We start from the raw sequence: 20,060 nt of genomic DNA on the forward strand, positions 1-20,060 counted from the left end.
CACAACTCCTGCCCTCATGCCCAACCAGCTTCATTCTCATCCTTGCGCACTGGGGAGTCTGATCCCCATCAAGTAAAGCGGTGCCGATCAGCCTGGAATAAAGTGACCCTCATTTGGTTCTTTGCAGGCAGCATGAAACCGTAATTCCTGGCGAGCTTCCCCTGGTGCAGGAGCTCACGTCCACTCTGCGAGAATGGGCTGTCATCTGGCGAAAGCTCTATGTGGTGAGTTTCCCCTTGTGGCTTGAAGCCCCAGGTTCACTCTGGGTCCTCAGCCTGTAGGTCCTTTACAGGGTGTCAGCTCCTTACTGGCTGACTTCATGGAGTGGGATGCATCCTCCCTGGATCACACAAAGGCTGATAAGCAGCAGATTCTCATTTCCCCAGAGCTGGGTCACAGATAGCGGGTAGTGGAGTACGTGGGCGTAATCGTTCTAGCAGTCTTTTCTCAAATGATAAACATGCTGATTGTGAAAGTACTAATGTTAATGATCACCACAAACACTTCTGCAATCTTTCCTAAGTGCCAGAAACTATGACTCCTCACAACATTCCTATACAGTAGGGGCAATTATTAATTTGTTAATAAGGAACCTGAGTCATCCTCTTAGCCTCTTCATGTATACCAGTGAACTGAAATTTGTCAATATCCCAGGGCTTAGCCGCGTGAGGATGACATTCTTTACCTTGGCCCACATACCTTACAGACTTAGAAACTTGAATAGTGTTAAGTTGTGGTCTGAGAGTCACCTTTTTGGCAGACTCACAGTATTCTTTCTCCCAACACTGGTTTGACCTCAGAATGCTAATACAGTGTGTCAGTTCACAGGGAAATTACAAGGAGCCAGTGCATCCTCTCCATGATAAACAGGAGTCGGAACCAAGTCAGTCTAGCGTTTAACATGATCAAACTGAGAACAGCTACCAAGGATGCTCAAAGTCTGTTCGCAGCAAGCCTGCCTCATCTCCCGTGCAGAAAGCTCTTTCCTTAATGTTAACTTTGGAATCCACAAAGACTTTTTATTTTTTTATTGTATTTATTTATTTTTTGAGACTGAGTCTCGCTCTGTTGCCCAGGTTGGAGTGCAGTGCCATGATAACGGCTCACCGTAACCTCTGCCTCCCAAGTTCAAGCAATTCTGCCTCAGCCTCCCAAGTAGCTGGAACTACAGGCGTGTGCCACCACGCTTGGCTAATTTTTTTTTCTTTTGTATTTTTAGTAGAGATGAGATTTTACCATGTTGGCCAGGCTGGTCTTGAACTCCTGACCTCAAGTGATCTACCTGTCTTGGCCTCCCAAAGTGTTGAGATTACAGGTGTGCGCCACCATGGCCGGCTAATTTTTTGTGTTTGTTTTTAGTAGAGACGGGGTTTTACCATGTTGGGCAGGCTGATCTTGAACTCCTGACCTCAAGTGATCCACCTGTCTTGGCCTCCCAAAGTGTTGGGATTAACGGGCGTGAGCCACTGCGCCCCGCCCACAAAGACTGTTTATTCTAAAGTTGCTTCTTTTCCTGCAGCCCTTGTAGTTCAGCATCACTGGGTCTTGCCTCTGTTAGTGGGTTCCAGCCTTCTGTGGCTGACCAGAAATTCCTATGGCAAATGTTTATTCTCTCGTTAGATGTGTGTACAGGCTCAGGGAGGTTGTAGACCAGACTTGATGGCCTGGCAACTTTCCTCTTTTCTTTATGTGGCTTTGTTTATCTCAATTTTTGTTCAGTCATGTGTTGATTCATTTTAACTCTCAAAAGCCAATCCTAATAAGTTACTGGGAATACCTCACTCTAGATCTTAAATACTGAAGGCAATAATCAAAAGCTCATTTTGGTGTAACTTCTAAGAGTTCATGGAAGTTGTTTCATTTTCATTCAGGGCTGTTGTTTCCCTTGGTTAATCACAGCAGCAGAAATCACCAACCCCTTTGGTGGAAAAGCACGTGGTATTTCTCTACTTGGTCATCCTTCAAGACCTTGTTTAGATACTTTCTTCTTTCTATTGTATTTTCTAAACGTAGCCATCTATAATGTTTCCCTCTGGAGAGTGGAAGCACTTACTGCTGAACTCATCGTCTGGCCCTTGGGGCACACTGCTTCATAATAAAGGTGATCTTTTGATCTCTTTATGTTTAGTTGAAGAGAGAATGCACGTTAAGTTCCTAAATCACAAGGAGGATGGAGATGCTACCGTCAGCCCCGTGGCCTTCATCGATCTTCTTGCACTTATATTGAGAGTACTTTCTGGTTCTGGTTTATTGATTGGTTAGTTGGGTGGATGTAACAAGGTTGATGGATGAGGAATTGCATGTACATGGGTTGGTTCCTTAACATGTTCTTTCTGGAAATTGATGAGTGTTGAAATGCATTAGATAATCAGTATTGGGAAAGGAGTTTTTTTTTGTTTTTTTTTTTTAAGATGTATTAGAGTGGAGAGTATGAGTGAGGCCGAGTATTTTTCGTGCTAAAACACAACTGGTGTGCCCAGTTTATTACCTATGTCCTCTACACATCCACAAGTAATTGTGCCAGGTCTACCATTGAATAGAATGAAGAAAGAGGTGAATGGGCGCAGTGGCTCACACCTGTAATCCCAGCACTTTGGGAGGCTGAGGAGGGCGGATCACTTGAGTTCATGGGTTCGAAACCAGCCTGTCTCAACATGGTGAAACCCCTTCTCTACTAAAAATACAAAAATTAGCTGGGCATAGTGGCTCGGGCCTGTAATCCCAGCTACTTGGGAGGCTGAGGCAGGAGAATCGCTTGAACTGGGGAGGCAGAGGTTGCAGTGAGCCAAGATCATACCGTTGCACTTCAGCCTGGGGGACAAGAGTGAAACTCCATCTCAAAAAAAAAAGAGAAAAAAAGAAGTAAATGGGGATGAAGAATTAGGACTCAAATGTTTTGGCTGCCAGAATCTCTTAGTAGTTAAAGGTGATAAGGTCTTGTTGAGCATTTCCTTGATGGGAGAGTTTCATGTTGTAGTAGCAGAATTTGGTTAAAAAAAGGAAAAAAGGCCGGGCGTGGTGACTCACACCTGCAATCCCAGCACTTTGGGAGGCCAAGATGGGCGGATCACAAGGCCAGGAATTCAAGATCAGCCTGGCCAATATGGTGAAACCCCATCTCTACTAAAAATACAAAAATTAGCTGGGCATGGTGGCAGGCGCCTATAGTCCCAGCTACTCAGGAGGCTGAGGCAGGAGAATCGCTTGAACCCGAGAGGCGGAGGTTGCAGTGAGCCAAGATTGTGCCACTGCACTACAGCCTGGGAGACAGAGGGAGACTCTGTTTAAAAAAAAAAAAAAAAAAAAAAAAAAAGCCATCCCCTCTTCGAGGGCAGCACATTTCTTATTTTAATTTAGATATCTAATAACATAATTATTTTGGTATTGTGAATAATTTAAAATGTCTTGTTGCTACTGTCGATTGACCAAAAGACATTCATTGTACAAATTCTCAATCGGTTGATAGGACTGAGAAACCTGCTTCTGCTTTTGATACATGCTCATCCAGTAAGGAACAATCTACTAAGATTTGTTATAGTTAGTGCAAAAGTAATTGCAACTTTCACCATTACTTTAAATGGCAAAACCCACAATTATTTTTGCACCATCCTAGTATTAATTGTGACTTTCTCTTTTTTTTTTTTTCCCTGTCCCTTCCTAAAGCATTACAGTTCATTTCAGGCAGAATTTCTGAACTTCTTACTGAAACATTTCTGTATCAAAGTAGCAAACCTCAATATTATGTTTCACTAGGAAAGAAGGAAAAACGCAAATCTCTGGTTTTCATGTCCCGTCTCCTTTTACCCACTGTACGCTTTTATTGATGTTTTTGCTTTCTGATTCTGTAAGTTCCTTTAGTCCATGTAAAGATAAATATAGATTTTACTAGTATGTAGCAATACTTGTATTATTTCTCTCTTGCATTTCGCCCTGTAGATTACCACACCAGGCACTCTGTTTGATGTCTTTAAAGACACTTGTGGCCAGCATAGTGGCTCACGCCTGTAATCCCATCCCTTTGGGAGGTCAAGCCTGGGAGACTGTTTGATTCCAGCAGTTTGAAGCCAGCCTGGGTGACATAGCAAGACCTTATCTCTACAAAAATTCAAAAATTAGCTGGGCACAGTGGCCCACACCTGTAATCTATAGGCCACTCAGAAGGCTGAGGTGGGAGAATTGCTTGAGCTCAGGTGTTAGAAGCTGCAGTGAGCCATGATTGTACCACTGCTTTCCAGCCTGCGTGACAGAGTAAGACCCTTTCTCCAAAAAAAAGATACCTGTGATGTCTTAGAAATTCCACATTTCTATAGTACATGTCCTTGTTCTTTTCAGTTTCAGTTCACCAGAAATGTACGTTGTGGATCCACAGTCTCATATGAGGGGAAAATGCAATCCACTAACCAGATTAAGCCCAGCCATGTAGACACTGGTGATTATTCTAGAAAGGAAAAATATTTGCCTAACTGTGATTTATTTTTAGCAGTTATATGGTAACCATGTAGAATAATCATAAATATGTCTTAAAGGGGAGGGGAGTGTGTACACCGAACAGAGGTGAACCCACTTATCCAAAATGGAGAGAAGAGATAACTCCCCCCACGGCCCCTCTGTTCCTTAGGTATATTATTACTGTTTTCTCTTGTATTATCTTCCCTAGTGGGTGTTGGCCTTATGCTCAGGAGAGGAAGTGGGTTTTAGGAGACAGACACTGGCCCAGGAATTGGGAAGCTGGATATCCTGTGCGGGTCCTGTTCTAACCAGTTCTGTGGCCTTGAGCAAGTCACTTGAACACTTCAAGTCTGCTGGATGTTGTTCCTCTGCAAAAGTTGATGTAAAAGTTGCCTTGTTGACCGCATAGAACTGTGAGAGTATGGAAAGAGAGAGTGGCTGTGATCTATGTTGCTGACAGACCGTCAAGGACTCCGCCAATGGGAGCATGTGCTTTTGATATTATCTTAGCTGGAAACAGTAGCCATCTGGACACCCTCCTCCTGAGAAGCCTTGGCGTAGCTTCCCTCTTACCCGACTGCCTGCCCGAGACTCTGAAGCTCCCTTCTGTATGGCCCCTTATCCAAGGCCGCTTCCTTTGAAACAATCATCTTAGGAAGAGTGGCCTTGAGCACTCAGCAGCCAAGCTAAATTTCTCACCATACATAGAGAACCTGCTTGGTTTAAATTCAAGTCCAGGAGGCCCGGGTCATTCCAGAATTCAGAGAAACTGCAAATATATAGCAGTTTCTGGTGGACTTTCCCTATACTGCTGTGCCTCAGTTGGAACTGGTCACTGGGTGTGTTTTCAGTAGTTGTTCAGGAAAGGAGGGAACATTGTGATCAAGGAGGCCTCCTGGTGACATGCCAAGACCTTGGACATTGGAGTCAGACAGGCCGACTAATTCTGACGTTCTGGCTTCTCCCTTACTGGGTATGTACTATTATATTCAGAAAAAATAACAAACCCAGTGATAGTTACTGAAAATAAACAAACCAAAACAGAAAGAACTTGGATGCAGAAGGCTACCAGCTGATCCTGCCGCCTAAGACAAGTCTCTTGATCTCCTTAAGTTTTCTTTTCTTCTCTAAAGTGGGGATTTTTTGTACTATGTGCCTTGCAAATTTACTGTAAGAATTCAGCGGGATAATCTGTATAAAACTCCAGGGTAGTACCTGTCACACTGTGGTCAATACATCACAGCCCCTGGCTAACCCCTCACAACTCTGCTCCTAGAAAGAGCTGATTGATAATGAGAAGTGGAAGAGAAGAGCTGGATCACACTAGAAGATTTAGTGACATTTTCCTTGACGTCATGTAAGGGTGCAGTTGCCCACCTACTGTGGTTATTCCTCGTCTTCCAGCTTCCAGCAGAAGGGGTGGATAGATAATGTCTAGCCGCCCTCCAGCCCTGCAGTGACTTAACCAGGTCAGTGGGCTTCAGGTTTTCTATCCACTGTTCTCTGCTGCTTTTCCCAGCCTTGGAAAGCAGATCCAGCGAGCTGATCTTTGGCCTGTTTTCCTTTCTGTTAACACCTCTCCCTGCGTCCACACGGCTGAGGTGGAATCAGGGCAGATGCCCATGCAGTGACTTAGACACGGTCGGATTCGTGTAATGTTTAACTTTATCTTTTCAGTAACAACTCAGTTATACTTTTTGAATATAAACAATTCTACATCTCAAGTCAAAGGATCATACTTTCTCAACTAAAAATCTGATCTTGAAACTGAAAAGTTGCAGTGTATTCGTGGACACAGTAGGGCAAGAGGTTTCAAATACAGGAGTGTCCTGGAAATTCCAAGCTATTTGGATGCCATAAACATGCTGTGCACCATCTCACCCTAAGATTTAGTTTCGTGCTATTCCTCATATTCCCATGGGAGAAAGGGTTCAGTGAATTGTGATCAGTCAGGCTGTTTGGAAGTCAGGCTAACTTTGGAAGACTGACTCTAATCCTACTCCTTATGGAAAAGAGATAGAAGATCATTTTTGGTGATAGAAGGTAGTTAAGGCATAGTGTTGAATCAAGTGAATTTATTTTTATTATTATTATTTTTTTGAGACGGAGTTTCACTCTTCTTACCCAGGCTGGAGTGCAGTAGCGCGATCTTGGCTCACTGCAACCTCTGCCTCCTGGATTCAAGCGATTCTCATGCCTCAATCTCCAGAGTAGCTGGAATTACACCACACCTGGCTAATTTTTGTATTTTCAGTAGAGAAGGGGTTTCACCATGTTGGCCAGGCTGGTCTTGAACTCCTGGTCTCAGGTGATCTGCCCGCCTTGGCCTCCCAAAGTGCTGGGATACAGGTATGAGCCACCGTGCCGAGCCAATCAAGTGAATTTAATTGCTAAAATGTAGTTCGATCTCCCCTCATTTAAAATTTGCCAGCAATAAAGAACCCTGTGGCTGTCCATAGTTTTGGAAAAATCAGGAGCAGAAAAAGTGCCTATAATAGGGAGGGGGGCAGGGGAACTTGCAGAACACGCTGAATGGCCCTTTCTTCCCATCATCGCATATCCAAGCAGTTTAAAGCTGCTCGATTCTAATCTCTTTGAACTGGTGGTTATTACTGGCTGCTGGAACATAAGCTCTGAAGCATAATTAAGCTGGTCTCATGGTTTGAAACCAGCATCTTATTTCTTATTACCAAGAACAGAAAATTCCCATAGCAAACTTTGTCCTCTTGTCAGGGCATCTTATCTGGGAGTTGCAAGCCCTGCTTCAGTGTGGCTCTAACAAGAGAGCCAAGATGTGGCGTGGGACTGACTGACAGGCACCAGACATGGGAGGTGCTTTGGGTATTTTTCCAGTTTTTATTTCCTCTGACCTGGTTGCCTGGCTGTCAGGATTTCTTTTCCTCCAGGAGGCAAAAAATGGCCTTTAACTTGAATGGTTTCTTTAAAGATCAAACCTTTGCTGGTCAGACTGCGCTTTTATCTGACAGAGAGAAAAGGCACTAGAATGGATAGGAAGCGTGTTTGGGGCGGTGGGAATTCTCTTCCTCCCAGGGTCCCTGGAGTCAGTGTAGCTCAAGAACACAGAGGGACCAAAACACCCCATCTGGACCCAGGTGTTATAGCTTCGTGGAAAAGGCATGAGATTGATTGCACAGAGCTCAGCACCGGGAAAATTTGATTCAGCGCCAGCTGAGTGTGCAAGCGAGTGAGATGATCAGAGTCAGATGCAGTTAATCAGGAAGCTGCCTGGGAGGAGTAATTGAGTTTAATGTCTCAGTCACAGACTCAAAGAGGCTTATCCTTGGGAATGGATTTTAGTGCCAGTCTCTTTATTTTACATGCGCGTTTACCCTACAGGGAACATGCCCAAAGCCACATAGCAAGTTAATGATAGAATTTGAGTAGCCCATACTTTCAGCCCATACTTTCAGGCACCCATACTTTCAGCCAAGCCTGTTTCCCTCTAAGTCATAAAATCTGTGTGGAAGAGGAAAGGTTAGTGAACAGAGTGAATGTCGATTCTTTCATACACGAAATGGTAGACCAGAGAAAGGGTTTTTGACTGTGGTCTGCATTGTTTTTCTGTGTTGTGTTTTTTGTTTTCAGAGATAGGTTCTCGCTCTGCCACCCAGGCAGGAGGGCAGTGGTGCAGTCACAGTTCACTGGTGCCTCAAACTCCCAGGCTCAAGCGATCCTCCCACCTCAGCCTTCCCGGTAGCTGGGACCACAGGTGTGCACCACCACATCTGGCTAATTTTTTATTTTTTGTAGAGACAGAGTCTTGCCATTTTGTAGAGACAGAGTCTTTAGCCCAGGTGGATCTCAAACTCCTAGGCTCAAGCAATCCTCCTACCCCAGCCTCCCAAAGTGCTAAGATTATAGGCATGAACCATTCTACCCAGCCCTGTGGTCTGCATTCCTTGGGAAAATGAAGAATAGAGTCCAGGTTTTCTGACACCCAGTGCAGTGGGCCATCATCTAAATGGCCCCTCAAATTTCTATAATACTCAATGAATGACTCCTGCTTTCCTGTGAGTATTGAAGGCAAAGCTGTTTTTTCTTGTGACTTCGTATTTATCTCTAGACATTCTAAAAAAAGTTATAAACATCAGGAGGCCGAGACGGGAGGATCACCTGAGGTCAGGAGTTCGAGACCAACCTGGCCAACATGGCGAAACCCTGTCTCTACTAAAAATACAAAAATTATCTCATTGTGTTGGCGTATGCCTGTGATCCCAGCTACTTGGGAGGCTGAGGAAGGAGAATCGTTTGAACTTGGGAGGTGGATGTTGCTGTGAGCCAAGATTGCACTACTGCACTCCAACTTCGGTGACAGAGAGCGAGACTACGTTTAAAAAAATGTTATAAATATTTGGACTAAAACTATAAAAAGTGAGGCCTCAGGTATCTCCAAGTAGAAGAGGGAGAAATTCTAAGCAAATGCAGGAATATCTTTGCTATCTTGAAAAAAATACAGATTGCTTTATTTTGTGGAGCCATTCTTCACTCAAATTGAAGGCAGAGTATTACAGAGTGTTATTTTAAATTTAAGCTGTCTAAGTTTGTTTTTGAGTCCTATTGTGTTCCAGGATTCTGATGTCTTGTGGAGACGGTCACAGAAATTCTTGGATGGTGTGACAGTAGCTGATAATGCAGAAAAGGCTGAAGTGAGTGATGACGAGAGATAACCGAGAAGGCTTCTAGAATAGGTGGGCCTAGGCAGTATGGGATTCAGGAGAGAAAGAGCTGGAAGGAGAGCAACTGGGGAGAAAATAGAGCCTCAGAGGAGCTTAGCCCATGCTCTTTTTTTTTTTTTTTTTTTTTGAGATGGAGTTTCTCTCTTGTCACCCAGACTAGAGTGCAATGGCGTGATCTCAGCTCACGGCAACCTCTGCCTCCCGGATTCAAGCAATTCTCCTGCCTCAGCCTCTCCTGCCTCAGCCTCTCAAGTAGCTGGGATTATAGGTACCTGCCACCACATGCAGTTAATTTTTGTATTTTTAGTAGAGACAGGGTTTCTCCGTGTTGGCCAGGCTGGTCTCGAACTCCTGACCTCGGGCGATCCACCTGCCTCCGCCTCCCAAAGTGCTAGGATTACAGGCGTGAGCCACTGCGCCCAGCCAGCCTATGCTCTTTTGGTGAGTGTTTGGTTTTCACTTCACCTGTCCTCATGTGCTTCCCCCAAAACCCATGAAGTGTCAGGGTCCAGCTATTATGTGAAACATCTTGCTTAGAATGCTCTTAGGAATGTAGCAACACAGTCCATCTCCTTGAAGTAAATGGGGAAATTGCTTCCTTTGGTGTGTTCTAGCTTGTCTATTCAGAATTCACTTGGCACAGTGAATCAGAGAAGAATGACTGTCTTCATCCTTCCTTGGGGGACGAACTTGGCAGACAAGGCTGGTATGGATGGGCAATAATTAAATTGCCACGAATAGCATCTAATATAATTGAGACTAAGAACTTGTGCACATGTGCCCCAAACAAAGCACTGTCTCACACAGAGGATCCCCGGAGCCTTTGAACCCTTTCTTTACCATATTATGAGAAGCAGTATGTTAACATTAGAAAACATTTTGAATAGCTAAGAGTGGACAAATGCGTTGCAAGAAAAAAAGAGTCTCTTTCTGCCTAGCAATTTTGAAAGGCAAAAACTGATCGGCTTAATTTCTCACTTCTTTTTCCACTTTTGAAGAAAATGAAATGGAAACATTTTACATAGGATTGAAGGAAAAAAGCAGGGTTTTACCTTTGCTCATTAAAAATAGTACCTTTAAAAGCTTCATTTTTATGTTTTGCTAAGGACTGGGGGATGAGGAAGAGGCAATTCAGAAAATTCTAAAAGCAGTAAATGTAGGTAGTTTCAAAATTTTAAACAGGCTTTGCTTTCTGTGTTTTTTAAGGTCAGCAGTGTTAACAGAGCACATTGCAATCACAGATAAATGGGTTCTTCATCTCTTTCCTTTGTGTTGCCACAGAACTTTGAACTTCTGTTAGGGTTTCATCACACTCTGCTAATCTCCATTTTGTTCATTGCCCCCTACTTTACACCAAGGCCTCTTTCCTCCTCGTTTATTCTTTGTTAATGAGAATTTTGGATGTTTTCAGCCCTGTTTCTAGTCAACACCTGGTCCAGGAATCTGTGTCCCTAGGATCGTCATAGAAGGACATCACTAGAGAAGATTGTTGTAGAGGTGTCAACATCTCTCTCTCTGTGTGCATTGTTTTGTGGAGTTTTTTTGTTTATTTTACAGAAATAAGGTCTCACTGTGTTGCCCAGGCTGGTCTCAAACTCTGAGGCTCAAGTGATCCTCTTGCCTCGGCCTCTCAAAGCGCTGGGCTTAAAGACGTGAGCCACCACGCCCAGCCCGTGTGCGTTGTTTTTATAGCAGATAAGAATAATGTTTTCCTATAATTTCGGAAGTATATGGTTATATTACTATATAATGACTTTCAACTATAAAGAAGAAAGAAATGGGGCCGGGTGCAGTGACTCACGCCTGTAATCCCAACACTTTGGGAGGCTGAGGAGGGCAGATCACCTGAGGTCGGGAGTTCGAGACCAGCCTGAGCAACATGAGAAACCCCATCTCTACCAAAAATGCAAAATTAGCTGGGCGTTGTGGTGCATGCCTGTAATCCCAGCTACTTGGGAGACTGAGGCAGGAGAATTGCTTGAACCCGGGAGGCAGAGGTTGCAGTGAACCGTGATCATGCCATTGCACTCCAGCCTGGGCAACAAGAGCAAAACTCCGTTTCAAAAAAAGAAAGAAAGAAAGAAATGGATTCATAGTATATATGGATTGAGTGGAGTTCTACGGGGTTTTGTTTAACTAACATCTCAAAAGTGATACACAGAAGACTTTTCTCTGAACACTGTACCTAAAGTAACATCCTTCCCCTAAATACACAAGATCATATTGTCCTATTTATTTTTCTTCTTGCATTTTTCATCATCAGAAATTATCTCATGTGTGTATATACATTATGATATAATATATGGCGTATATATTTACTTTCTTATTGCTGTCTTTCCTTCTCTAGAATGTTAGATCCTTGAGGGCAGAAAATTTATTTCCAGCACATAGTACATGCTCCTTGACTTAAAAAAAATTAAAATGAAGCAGTCAATCATTTAGATCAGAGGTATCCAATCTTTTGGCTTCCCTAGGCCACATTGGAAGAATTGTCTTGGGCCACATATGAGATACACTAACACGAATGATCGCTGATGAGCTAAAAAACAAAAATTGCAAAAAAATATGATGATGTTTTAAGAGCGTTTATGAAGTTGTATTGGGCCGCAGGTTGGACAAGCTTGATTTAGAAGGTTGTGATGGCTTAGATGTCAAGTATTTGATTTGAAAATGATTGAAAAACAAATGATTAGTTAGTTGTAAGGTAATTTAGTTTGGTTACAATGAGTTACTAGTTAAACCAAGATTAACAGTTTAATATGTGAATGGTCTAACAATTGTCTGGGGAAATGGGGACTTTAATATTTAAAATTATATTTTTTAGTATTTCTTATCTCTGAAATTATAATTATTTCTCCATTCATAATTCACTCAGTACATTTGCTAGAGTGCCTACTTGTACCGCCTGTATACTAGGGACACACAAATGAACAGGCTCTCTGTCCTATAAGGGCCTACCAGCTAAGCAGGGAGGCAGATGAGCCAGTGTAATCCAGGGTTCTCCGTGCTATCATGGGAGCAAATTCTTGGCACTGTGGGTGGGACTGCTAACCTGAAGTTGAAGTTTCAAGGTAGAGACATCTAAGTTGAGACTGAAGAAGTCAGAATTACCAGTTGGCAGAGGGTGTAGTGTGAGTCAGAAAAGGATAGAGGTGGGGGTAGATTTGGAGAAAGAGGACAAAAGAGGAAGTAACATATTGAGAGGATCTGGAGCCTTGGAGAGAAAGGGACGTGGCTTTGCATGGAAGGGAACGTAGATTGTTGGGGTGGAGACTGATATGAAATGCAGCTGGGAATGTGCAGAAGAGTCAAGATATGGAAAGATCTCTTGTGTGATCCACTGTGTCTGGAGGACATTGAAACTCACTGGAGGGCTTTAAACCCAGGAGGGACATGGCTAGAGTTTTAGGGTACGTGGAAGATTTGATATGTTTATGATGTATGACCCAGTGTCCACCCTACAATCACCAGTTTCCACAGTTGCAAGAGGGGAGGGTATAGAAATGGCTCAGGACAAAGCCATTCCTATTAATATATTTTCTTAAAATCCCTGGAGGCATGCAGGTTACTGTATGACTTGATTGATTAAATAACACCTTATAAAGAATCAGGCCAGGGACGGTGGTTCATGCCTCTAATCCCAGTACTTTGGGAGGCCAAGGCGGGCAGATCACTTGGGGTCAGGGTTTGAGACCAGCCTGGCCCACATGATGAAACCCCGTCTCTACTAAAAATGCAAAAATTAGCTGGGTGTGGTGGCATGCGCCTGTAGTTCCAGCTACTTGGGAGGCTGAGGCAGGAGACTTGCTTGAACCTAGGAGGTGGAGGTTGCAGTGACCTGAGATCATGCCACTGCACTACAGCCTGGGCAACAGAACAAGACTCCATCTCAAAAAAAAAAAAAAAAAAAAAAAGAATCGGCCAGGCCGGCATGGTGGCTCAAGCCTATAATCCCAGCCCTTTTGGAGGCTGAGGTGGGTGGCCATCACTTGAGACCATGAGTTTGAGACCAGCCTGGCCAACATGGTGAGACCCCATCTCTACTAAAAATAAAAAAAATAGCCAGGTGTGGTGGCACACACCTATAATCCGAGCTACTGGGGAGGCTGAGGCAGGAGAATCGCTTGAACCCGAGAGGCAGAGATAGCAGTGAGCCATGATTGTGCCACTGCACTCCAGCCTAGGTGACAGAGTGAGATTCCATCTCAAAAAAATAAAATAAAAAGAATCGGCCAAAAGATGTTCCCTCTCATCTGTCTGACATTCCTGTTAAAAACAAACGAATAAATTAAGGATGTTCCCATCCTCTGTCACACCTTTTTTTAAGAATCTTTTCTCCATCTTATTTCTCATCTTAGAACAACAAGCTCACCCTCTTCCGCCAGCTGCAGCAGATGACATACAGCCTGATTGAGTGGCGGTCCCAGATCCTGTCTGGTACGCTCCCCAAGGACGAACTGGCAGAGCTCAAGAAGAAAGTCACAGCCAAAATTGATCATGGGAACAGGTAGGTAAACCAGGGATGACTTTTCACTGAAAACCTGGCAAACAGTGGGCACGTTCAAGCTAATGACACTGTTTGCAGCAGACTTTTGATCTTAGAGTTGCCAAAGAATAATGCTTACTGCTCTCATTTTGTCTTTGAAGACATTTAATTTTGTTGAAAAAAATGTTACAATTCCCTCCATGGCCAGACTCCGGGATGTCTGATCCCATGGAGGTCACAGATGACCAGGAAAGATGGGGCTTGGATTGAGGCTGCTCCACTCCAAATAAAGAAAACAAAAACAAAAAACCTGGCTAGGCACAGTGGCTCACACCTATAATCCCAGTACTTTGCGAGGATGAGGCTTGAGGAACGCTTGAGCCCAGTAGTTTGAGACCAGCCCAGGTAACATAGCGAGGCCGCATCTCTACAATAAATATTTGAAAATTGGCTGGGTGTGGTGGCGCACACCTGTCATCCCACCTACTCGGGAGGCTAAGGTAGGAGGATCACTTGAGCCTGGAGGTTCAAGGCTGCAGTGAGCCATGATTGCATGCCTACACTCCAGCCTGGGCAACAGAGTGAGTCCCTGTCTCACAAACTAAACTAAACTAAAAATACCCTGAAAATGACCAAGCCTCTGAAGTTGTCATTTTCAGATACTTGGGACTGTATCTATTTTTGTTCTTAACAGTGGATTCTAAATCAATACCAGACTGATTCTCTTTCTTTCTGTTCATCTCCCCCTAACCGGGACCATTGTCTACAGAGTATGAAAAGCAGACTTGCAGGAGTAGTAAAACATGTTTGTAGCCTGCTGATCATGTCTACAATCACCTCTACAGAGTTAATCACTTCATTAATCTTCTGATTAACTCAGGCACATATGCAGGCTGCAGATATCACTGCCTTCAGGAAAATGAGAAATTCAGTCATATATCCAAATCGATGGTGGCCTGGGATTTTTGCCTCCTGACCAGCTCTTTTTTAAAAGGCAGAAGTGGTTCCTTGGTTAGTTGTTATTGGTGACTCTTTTGGAATCTAGTTTCATTCTAAATTTCTTCAACTTATGCATATGTGATTTTTTTCCTCTTCCTCTACCCTGCTTTTCCAATCTCAGAATTCTTGGATATCCCTCAGAGACCTATTAAAATACAGATCATTATCCCACTTATTTAAATGTCATAGACTGTGACAACTATATCCTGAAGTAGCTGAAGTGAACATGCCATGCAAGATTCAGATTCAACCAGTATTTAGGAAACACCTTCTATGTACATTTCATATCCATTACTTGATTATAATCTTAAAACATAGGGTTGAGGTAGCTGTTACTATTTGCATCTTATGGATAAAGAAACAGACCAAGTGAGCTTAAGTGATTTACTTCCCAGTCACATAGATAATAAATGGGAAAGGTTCAATTTGAATCCACGACTTTTTTCACCATATCTAATGCTGCCTTCTTAGGGTTAGGAATTAATAGTACCCTCCCCTACGACTTGAACACCCAGAAGACCATACCCACAGCGGCTGCACTGCCAGGCTTGCGGTGTCAGAGGACTTATTAAAAGGCCAATTAGGCCAGGTGAGGTTACTCATGCCTGTAATCCCATCACTTTCGGAGGCTGAGGTGGGCAGATCACCAGAGGTCAGGAGTTCGAGACCAACCTGGCCAACATGACGAAAACCCATCTCTACTGAAAGTATAAAAATTAGCTGGGCATGGTGGCGTATGTCTGTAATCCCACCTACTTAGGAGGCTGAGGCACAAGAATCGCTGGACCTCAGGAGATGGAGGTTGCAGTGAGCCAAGATCACGGCACTGCACTCCAGCCTGGGTGACAGTGAGACTCCTTCTCAAATAAATAAATAAATAAATGGCCAATTTGGTGGGATAAGGCAGCTCTCCATTGCACATAGAACACTTCTGTCATTTGGTGTGTTGCCATGACATTGGCCTGGAGGTCCTGTGATCTCTGGCACAGGATGTTCACACCCCACAAACAGCAGAACATGACTTCTTTCCCGTTCCAGCTCTTGGAAGTAGCTCAGGAAATGGAGCTGCTGTGTCAGTGCCTTCCTGATCCAGTCTCTGAGCAGCCAGCATGGCCATCGTTCATGAGTCTGGGTGGCCTGTGGGTCTGGCTGCCATGGAAAGGAACCTGCCAGATCAAATCAGTTGATGGAGATGCTGTAAAACAGGGAGGAGGGAGAGGAGGCATTTTTGCTTTCTTCCCAAAGACTTGGCACATTTCAGTGTTATCCCTGAGTAGTCTTGCTCTTTGGTGCCGGGAATGCATGCTGGGTATTCGGATAGCAGTATCCTATTCCACCACAGTCCTCAACTTCTTGAGCCTAAGCAAAATTTTTTTCTACTTCTGTGTGCACTTTGGGCACAAAAGCCTTGAGGGGAGGGATTGCACCCACGATGTGGCCCTTGGTATTCCCAAGAACACGCAGAGCTACAACTTCACTCACAGCCAGGTGTTTGTTTCTACCAGTTGCTGCAGTAAGAGCTGTATTAGTCCATTCTCACACTGCTATAAAGAAATACCTGAGACTGGGTAATTTATAAGAAAAGAGGTTTAATTGACTCATAGTTCTGCTGGCTGCACAGGCAGCATACCAGCTTCTGCCTTTGGGGAGGCCTCAGGAAACTTACAATCATAGCAGAAGGGGAAGCAGGCACATCTTACATGGCCAGAGCAGGAGCAAGAGAGATCAGCCAGATCTCATGAGAACTCTGTCACAAGAACAGCACCAAAGGGATGGTGTTAAACCGTTTATGAAGGATCCACCCCCATGATCCAGTCACCTCCCACCAGACCCCACTTCCAACACTGGGGCGAATGTGAGATTTGGGTGGGAACATAAATCCAAACCATATCAAGAGCTAACATTTATGCTTAAGCTGAGAGCTTACTGTATGCTACATATTATATTAGGTGCCGTACATGCATTATCTTATTAAATTCTCACAACAGGGCCAGGTGCAATGGCTTATGCCTATAATCCCAGCACTTTGGGAGGCTGAAGTGGGAGGCTCACTTGAAGCCAGGAGTTCATGACTAACCTGGGTAACAGCGAGACCTCATCTCTACAATTTTTTTTTTTTTTTTAATTAGCTAAGCATGGTGATGTAAACCTGTAGTTCCAGCTACTTGGGAGGCTGAGACAGGGATTGCTTGAGGCCAGGAGTTTAAGGCTGTCTCTAAAAAAATAAAAATAAATAAATTCTCACAACAACCTCGAAGGGTGAGGAATATATACAGATGAAGAAACCAAAGTTTTGCAGAGTTGAGTAAATTCTCCAGGGTCATAATGGTAGCAAGTATTCAAGCCAAGATTCAAATCCTGGTCTAAATGACACCAGAGCCCATGCTCTGAGTATGAGATAGCGGCAAGCCAGGACTTAACTTCACTCGTCTCCTTTATGACCATCTTGAATTAAGGAAATCAAGGCAAGCCCTCAAGTAATTGTTCATTAGTCCTTCATAGCAATGTAATAGACAGTGAGACCACGCCCACTTGGTCTGTTTCTTTACTCATATCATGGAAATAATAACAATTACCTCCACCGTACCTCATGGTGTTATGATCTGTCAATGTATGTGAAGTGTATATAGGAGGTATGTATGTATGTATGTATTTATTGTTTCAGACACGGTCTTGCTTTCTCACACAGGCTAGAGTGCAGTGGTGCAACGTTGGCTCATTGCAGCCTCAACTTCCTGGGCTCAAGCAATCCTCACACCTCAGCCCCCCAAGTAGTTGGGACTACAGGCATGTGCCACTACACCTGGTTAATTTTTGTATTTTTAGCAGAGATAGGGTTTCAACATGTTGCCCAGGCTGGTCTTGACCTCCTGGTCTCAAGTAATCCGCCTGCCTCGGCCTCCCAAAGTTCTAGGATTACAGATGTGAGCCACGGCACCTGGCCAAAGGAGGTGTTTATTAAACACAGGTTGAATCTTAATTTTGTATGCTGTATTTTCTTCATTTCATAGTTCCTCTTCATAATAACAGAAGATTACAGGCAAGAAGCATTGGCCAGAGGAATTTAGTCAGAATCAGTGCCAAGTTTACTTTTCTCTTGAGGATCTATGGACCATATTTGCATATCCTTCTATGACTTTGGCTCACGTCATCTAGTGAGTTTTGTAACAGTGTTGAAAGGTGGCAGAAGCTGAAATGAGAAAAGTCAGTGAGCTGTGCTTCCCTTGGCTTGTCCAGCATCTCCCTTTCTAACTATGGATCCTCTGGGCTCCTTGATGAGGACTCCTCAGTAAAAAGTCTGCCCCTGGTGAGGAGAACCAGCTGACTACTCCTTTCTCTCCAGAATGCTGGGGTTAGATCTGGTGGTGCGAGATGACAACGGGAACATCCTAGACCCCGACGAAACCAGCACCGTTGCCCTCTTCAAGGCCCATGAGGTGGCCTCCAAAAGGATTGAGGAGAAGATCCAAGAAGAGAAGGTACAATTCCTCAAATGTGAAATTCTGCCCACTGAGGTTCCATTTTTGCCTTGATTTTTAATGAAAGAAAGGGAAATCATTGAGAACAAAACTAGTTCTGTAGTTCGGTCCCCATTTTAAAAGTGAAACAGCAGAACGGATGAGGCAGGGACATATATATATATATATATATATATGTTCTGATATGGAAAGATCACAAAGATACGTATTAAGTGAAAAGATCAGGATCCATAACGGTATATATAAAAATGCTGTTATTTGTGTTTCAAAAAAATGTATGTAAATCTATGCTTCCATATACATAGACTAACTCTGAAATAATAGACAAGAAATAATTATTAATGGATGTCCTCTGGGAAGGAAAACTGGATGGGAGGGAGACTTTTTAAATGTGTAATCTCTTGCATTCATTGCATATATTGCAATTATAAATAAATAGTATTTATTTATCTATCTTTATTTATTTATTTATTTTTGAGGTAGAGTTTCACTCTTGTTGCCCAGGCTGGAGTGCAGTGGCACGATCTTGGCTCACCGCAACCTCTGCCTCTCAGGTTCAAACGATTCTTCTGCCTCAGCCTCCCGAGAAGCTGGGACTACAGGCGCCCACAACCACGCCCGGCTAATTTGTTTGTTTGTTTGTTTGTTTTTTTTATGGAGTCTTGCTCTGTCACCCAGGCTGGAGTGCAGTGGCCAGATCTTGGCTCACTGCAACCTCTGCCTCCAGGGTTCAAGCTATTCTCCTGCATCAGCCTTCCGAGTAACTGGGATTACAGACACCCACCACCACGCCCACGCTCAGCTAATTTTTGTATTTTTTAGTAGAGATGGGGTTTCACCATGTTGGCCAGGCTAGTCTCAAACTCCTGACCTTGTGATCCACCCGCCTCCGCCTCCCAAAGTGCTGGGATTACAGGTGTGAGCCACCAAGCCTGGCCAATTTTTGTATGTTTAGTAGAGACGGGGTTTCACCATGTTGGTCAGGCCAGTCTCAAACTCCTGACCTCAGGTGATCCATCCTCCTCAACCTCCCAAAGTGCTGGGATTACAGGCATGATCCACTGCACCCAGGCTAAAATAAATAATATTTTAAAATAAAGTGTTTGAAAGGCTTTGAAAGTAATAATTAGACATTAAAGAAAAATTAGAATCAGTGCATGGTGGCTCATGCCAGTAATCCTAGCCCTTTGGGAGGCCAAGGTGGGCGGATCATTTGAGGCCAGGAGTTCAAGACCAACTGGGCAACAGAGCAACATAGTGAGACCCCATGTCTACAAAAATTTTTTTAAAAAATTAGCTGGGCATGGTAGTGCATGACTGTAGTCCCAGCTACCCAGGAAGCTGAGGCAGGAGGATCACTTGAGGCTAGGAATTTGAGGCTATAGTGAACTATAATCATACCACTGTACTCCAGCCTGGGCAACAAAGCAAGAGAGGCTGAGGCAGAAGAATGGCGTGAATCTGGGAGGCGGAGCTTGCAGTGAGCCAAGATCACGCCACTGCACTCCAGCCTGGGCGACAGAGTGAGACTCCGTCTCAAAAAAAAAAAAGTTATTCATATTTTGATTTCTCAGACCCAAACATATTGAAATTTTGCCATATGTTTTTCTTTCAGTCTTTCTGTTCTGATGAGTAAAGATTTGTGTCAGTTTTCTTTGGTTTGTTGGTTTGTAGTGTTTACTTCTTTAGCATGGTCATGATAATACTTGTGTTGTGAATCCAGTGGCAAGCCATGTCTGAAGGTAAAGCCTTTCCAGTGGAATATTTTGTTTTTAATGAGAGTTATTTCTGTATCCAGGATAATGGATCATGATGTTCATGCTTTTGAGCTTCATTCAGAAGCTACTGTGTAAGACAAGCACTTCTTGGAGCTACCAAAACCCTGGAATTATCCCTTTTAGACAGCAATTCTTTTAATGTCTTGGGTTCAAGGCCCTGAACAGGATAGTC

At 43.7% G+C, this 20,060-nt stretch overlaps 1 protein-coding gene across 9 annotated transcripts in view; it reads left to right on the forward strand.

Annotated features, from left to right (window-relative positions):
- DOCK5 (dedicator of cytokinesis 5) overlaps positions 1-20,060 on the forward strand; it is a 235,651-nt gene that overhangs the window by 94,744 nt on the left and 120,847 nt on the right. For 8 of the 9 annotated variants that reach the window (XM_031669440.1, XM_031669441.1, XM_031669442.1 and 5 more), the window contains 3 exons: positions 128-224; positions 13,505-13,653; positions 17,975-18,110. In XM_031669440.1, the coding sequence (XP_031525300.1) occupies positions 128-224; positions 13,505-13,653; positions 17,975-18,110 (382 nt within the window). Of the gene's footprint in view, positions 1-127; positions 225-5,786; positions 5,919-13,504; positions 13,654-17,974; positions 18,111-20,060 lie in introns of those variants that run through there. The other variant, XM_031669445.1, reaches the window with a different exon arrangement.

The sequence above is a fragment of the Papio anubis genome, chromosome 8 (genome assembly GCF_008728515.1).
Source record: "Papio anubis isolate 15944 chromosome 8, Panubis1.0, whole genome shotgun sequence".
NCBI lineage: Eukaryota > Metazoa > Chordata > Mammalia > Primates > Cercopithecidae > Papio > Papio anubis.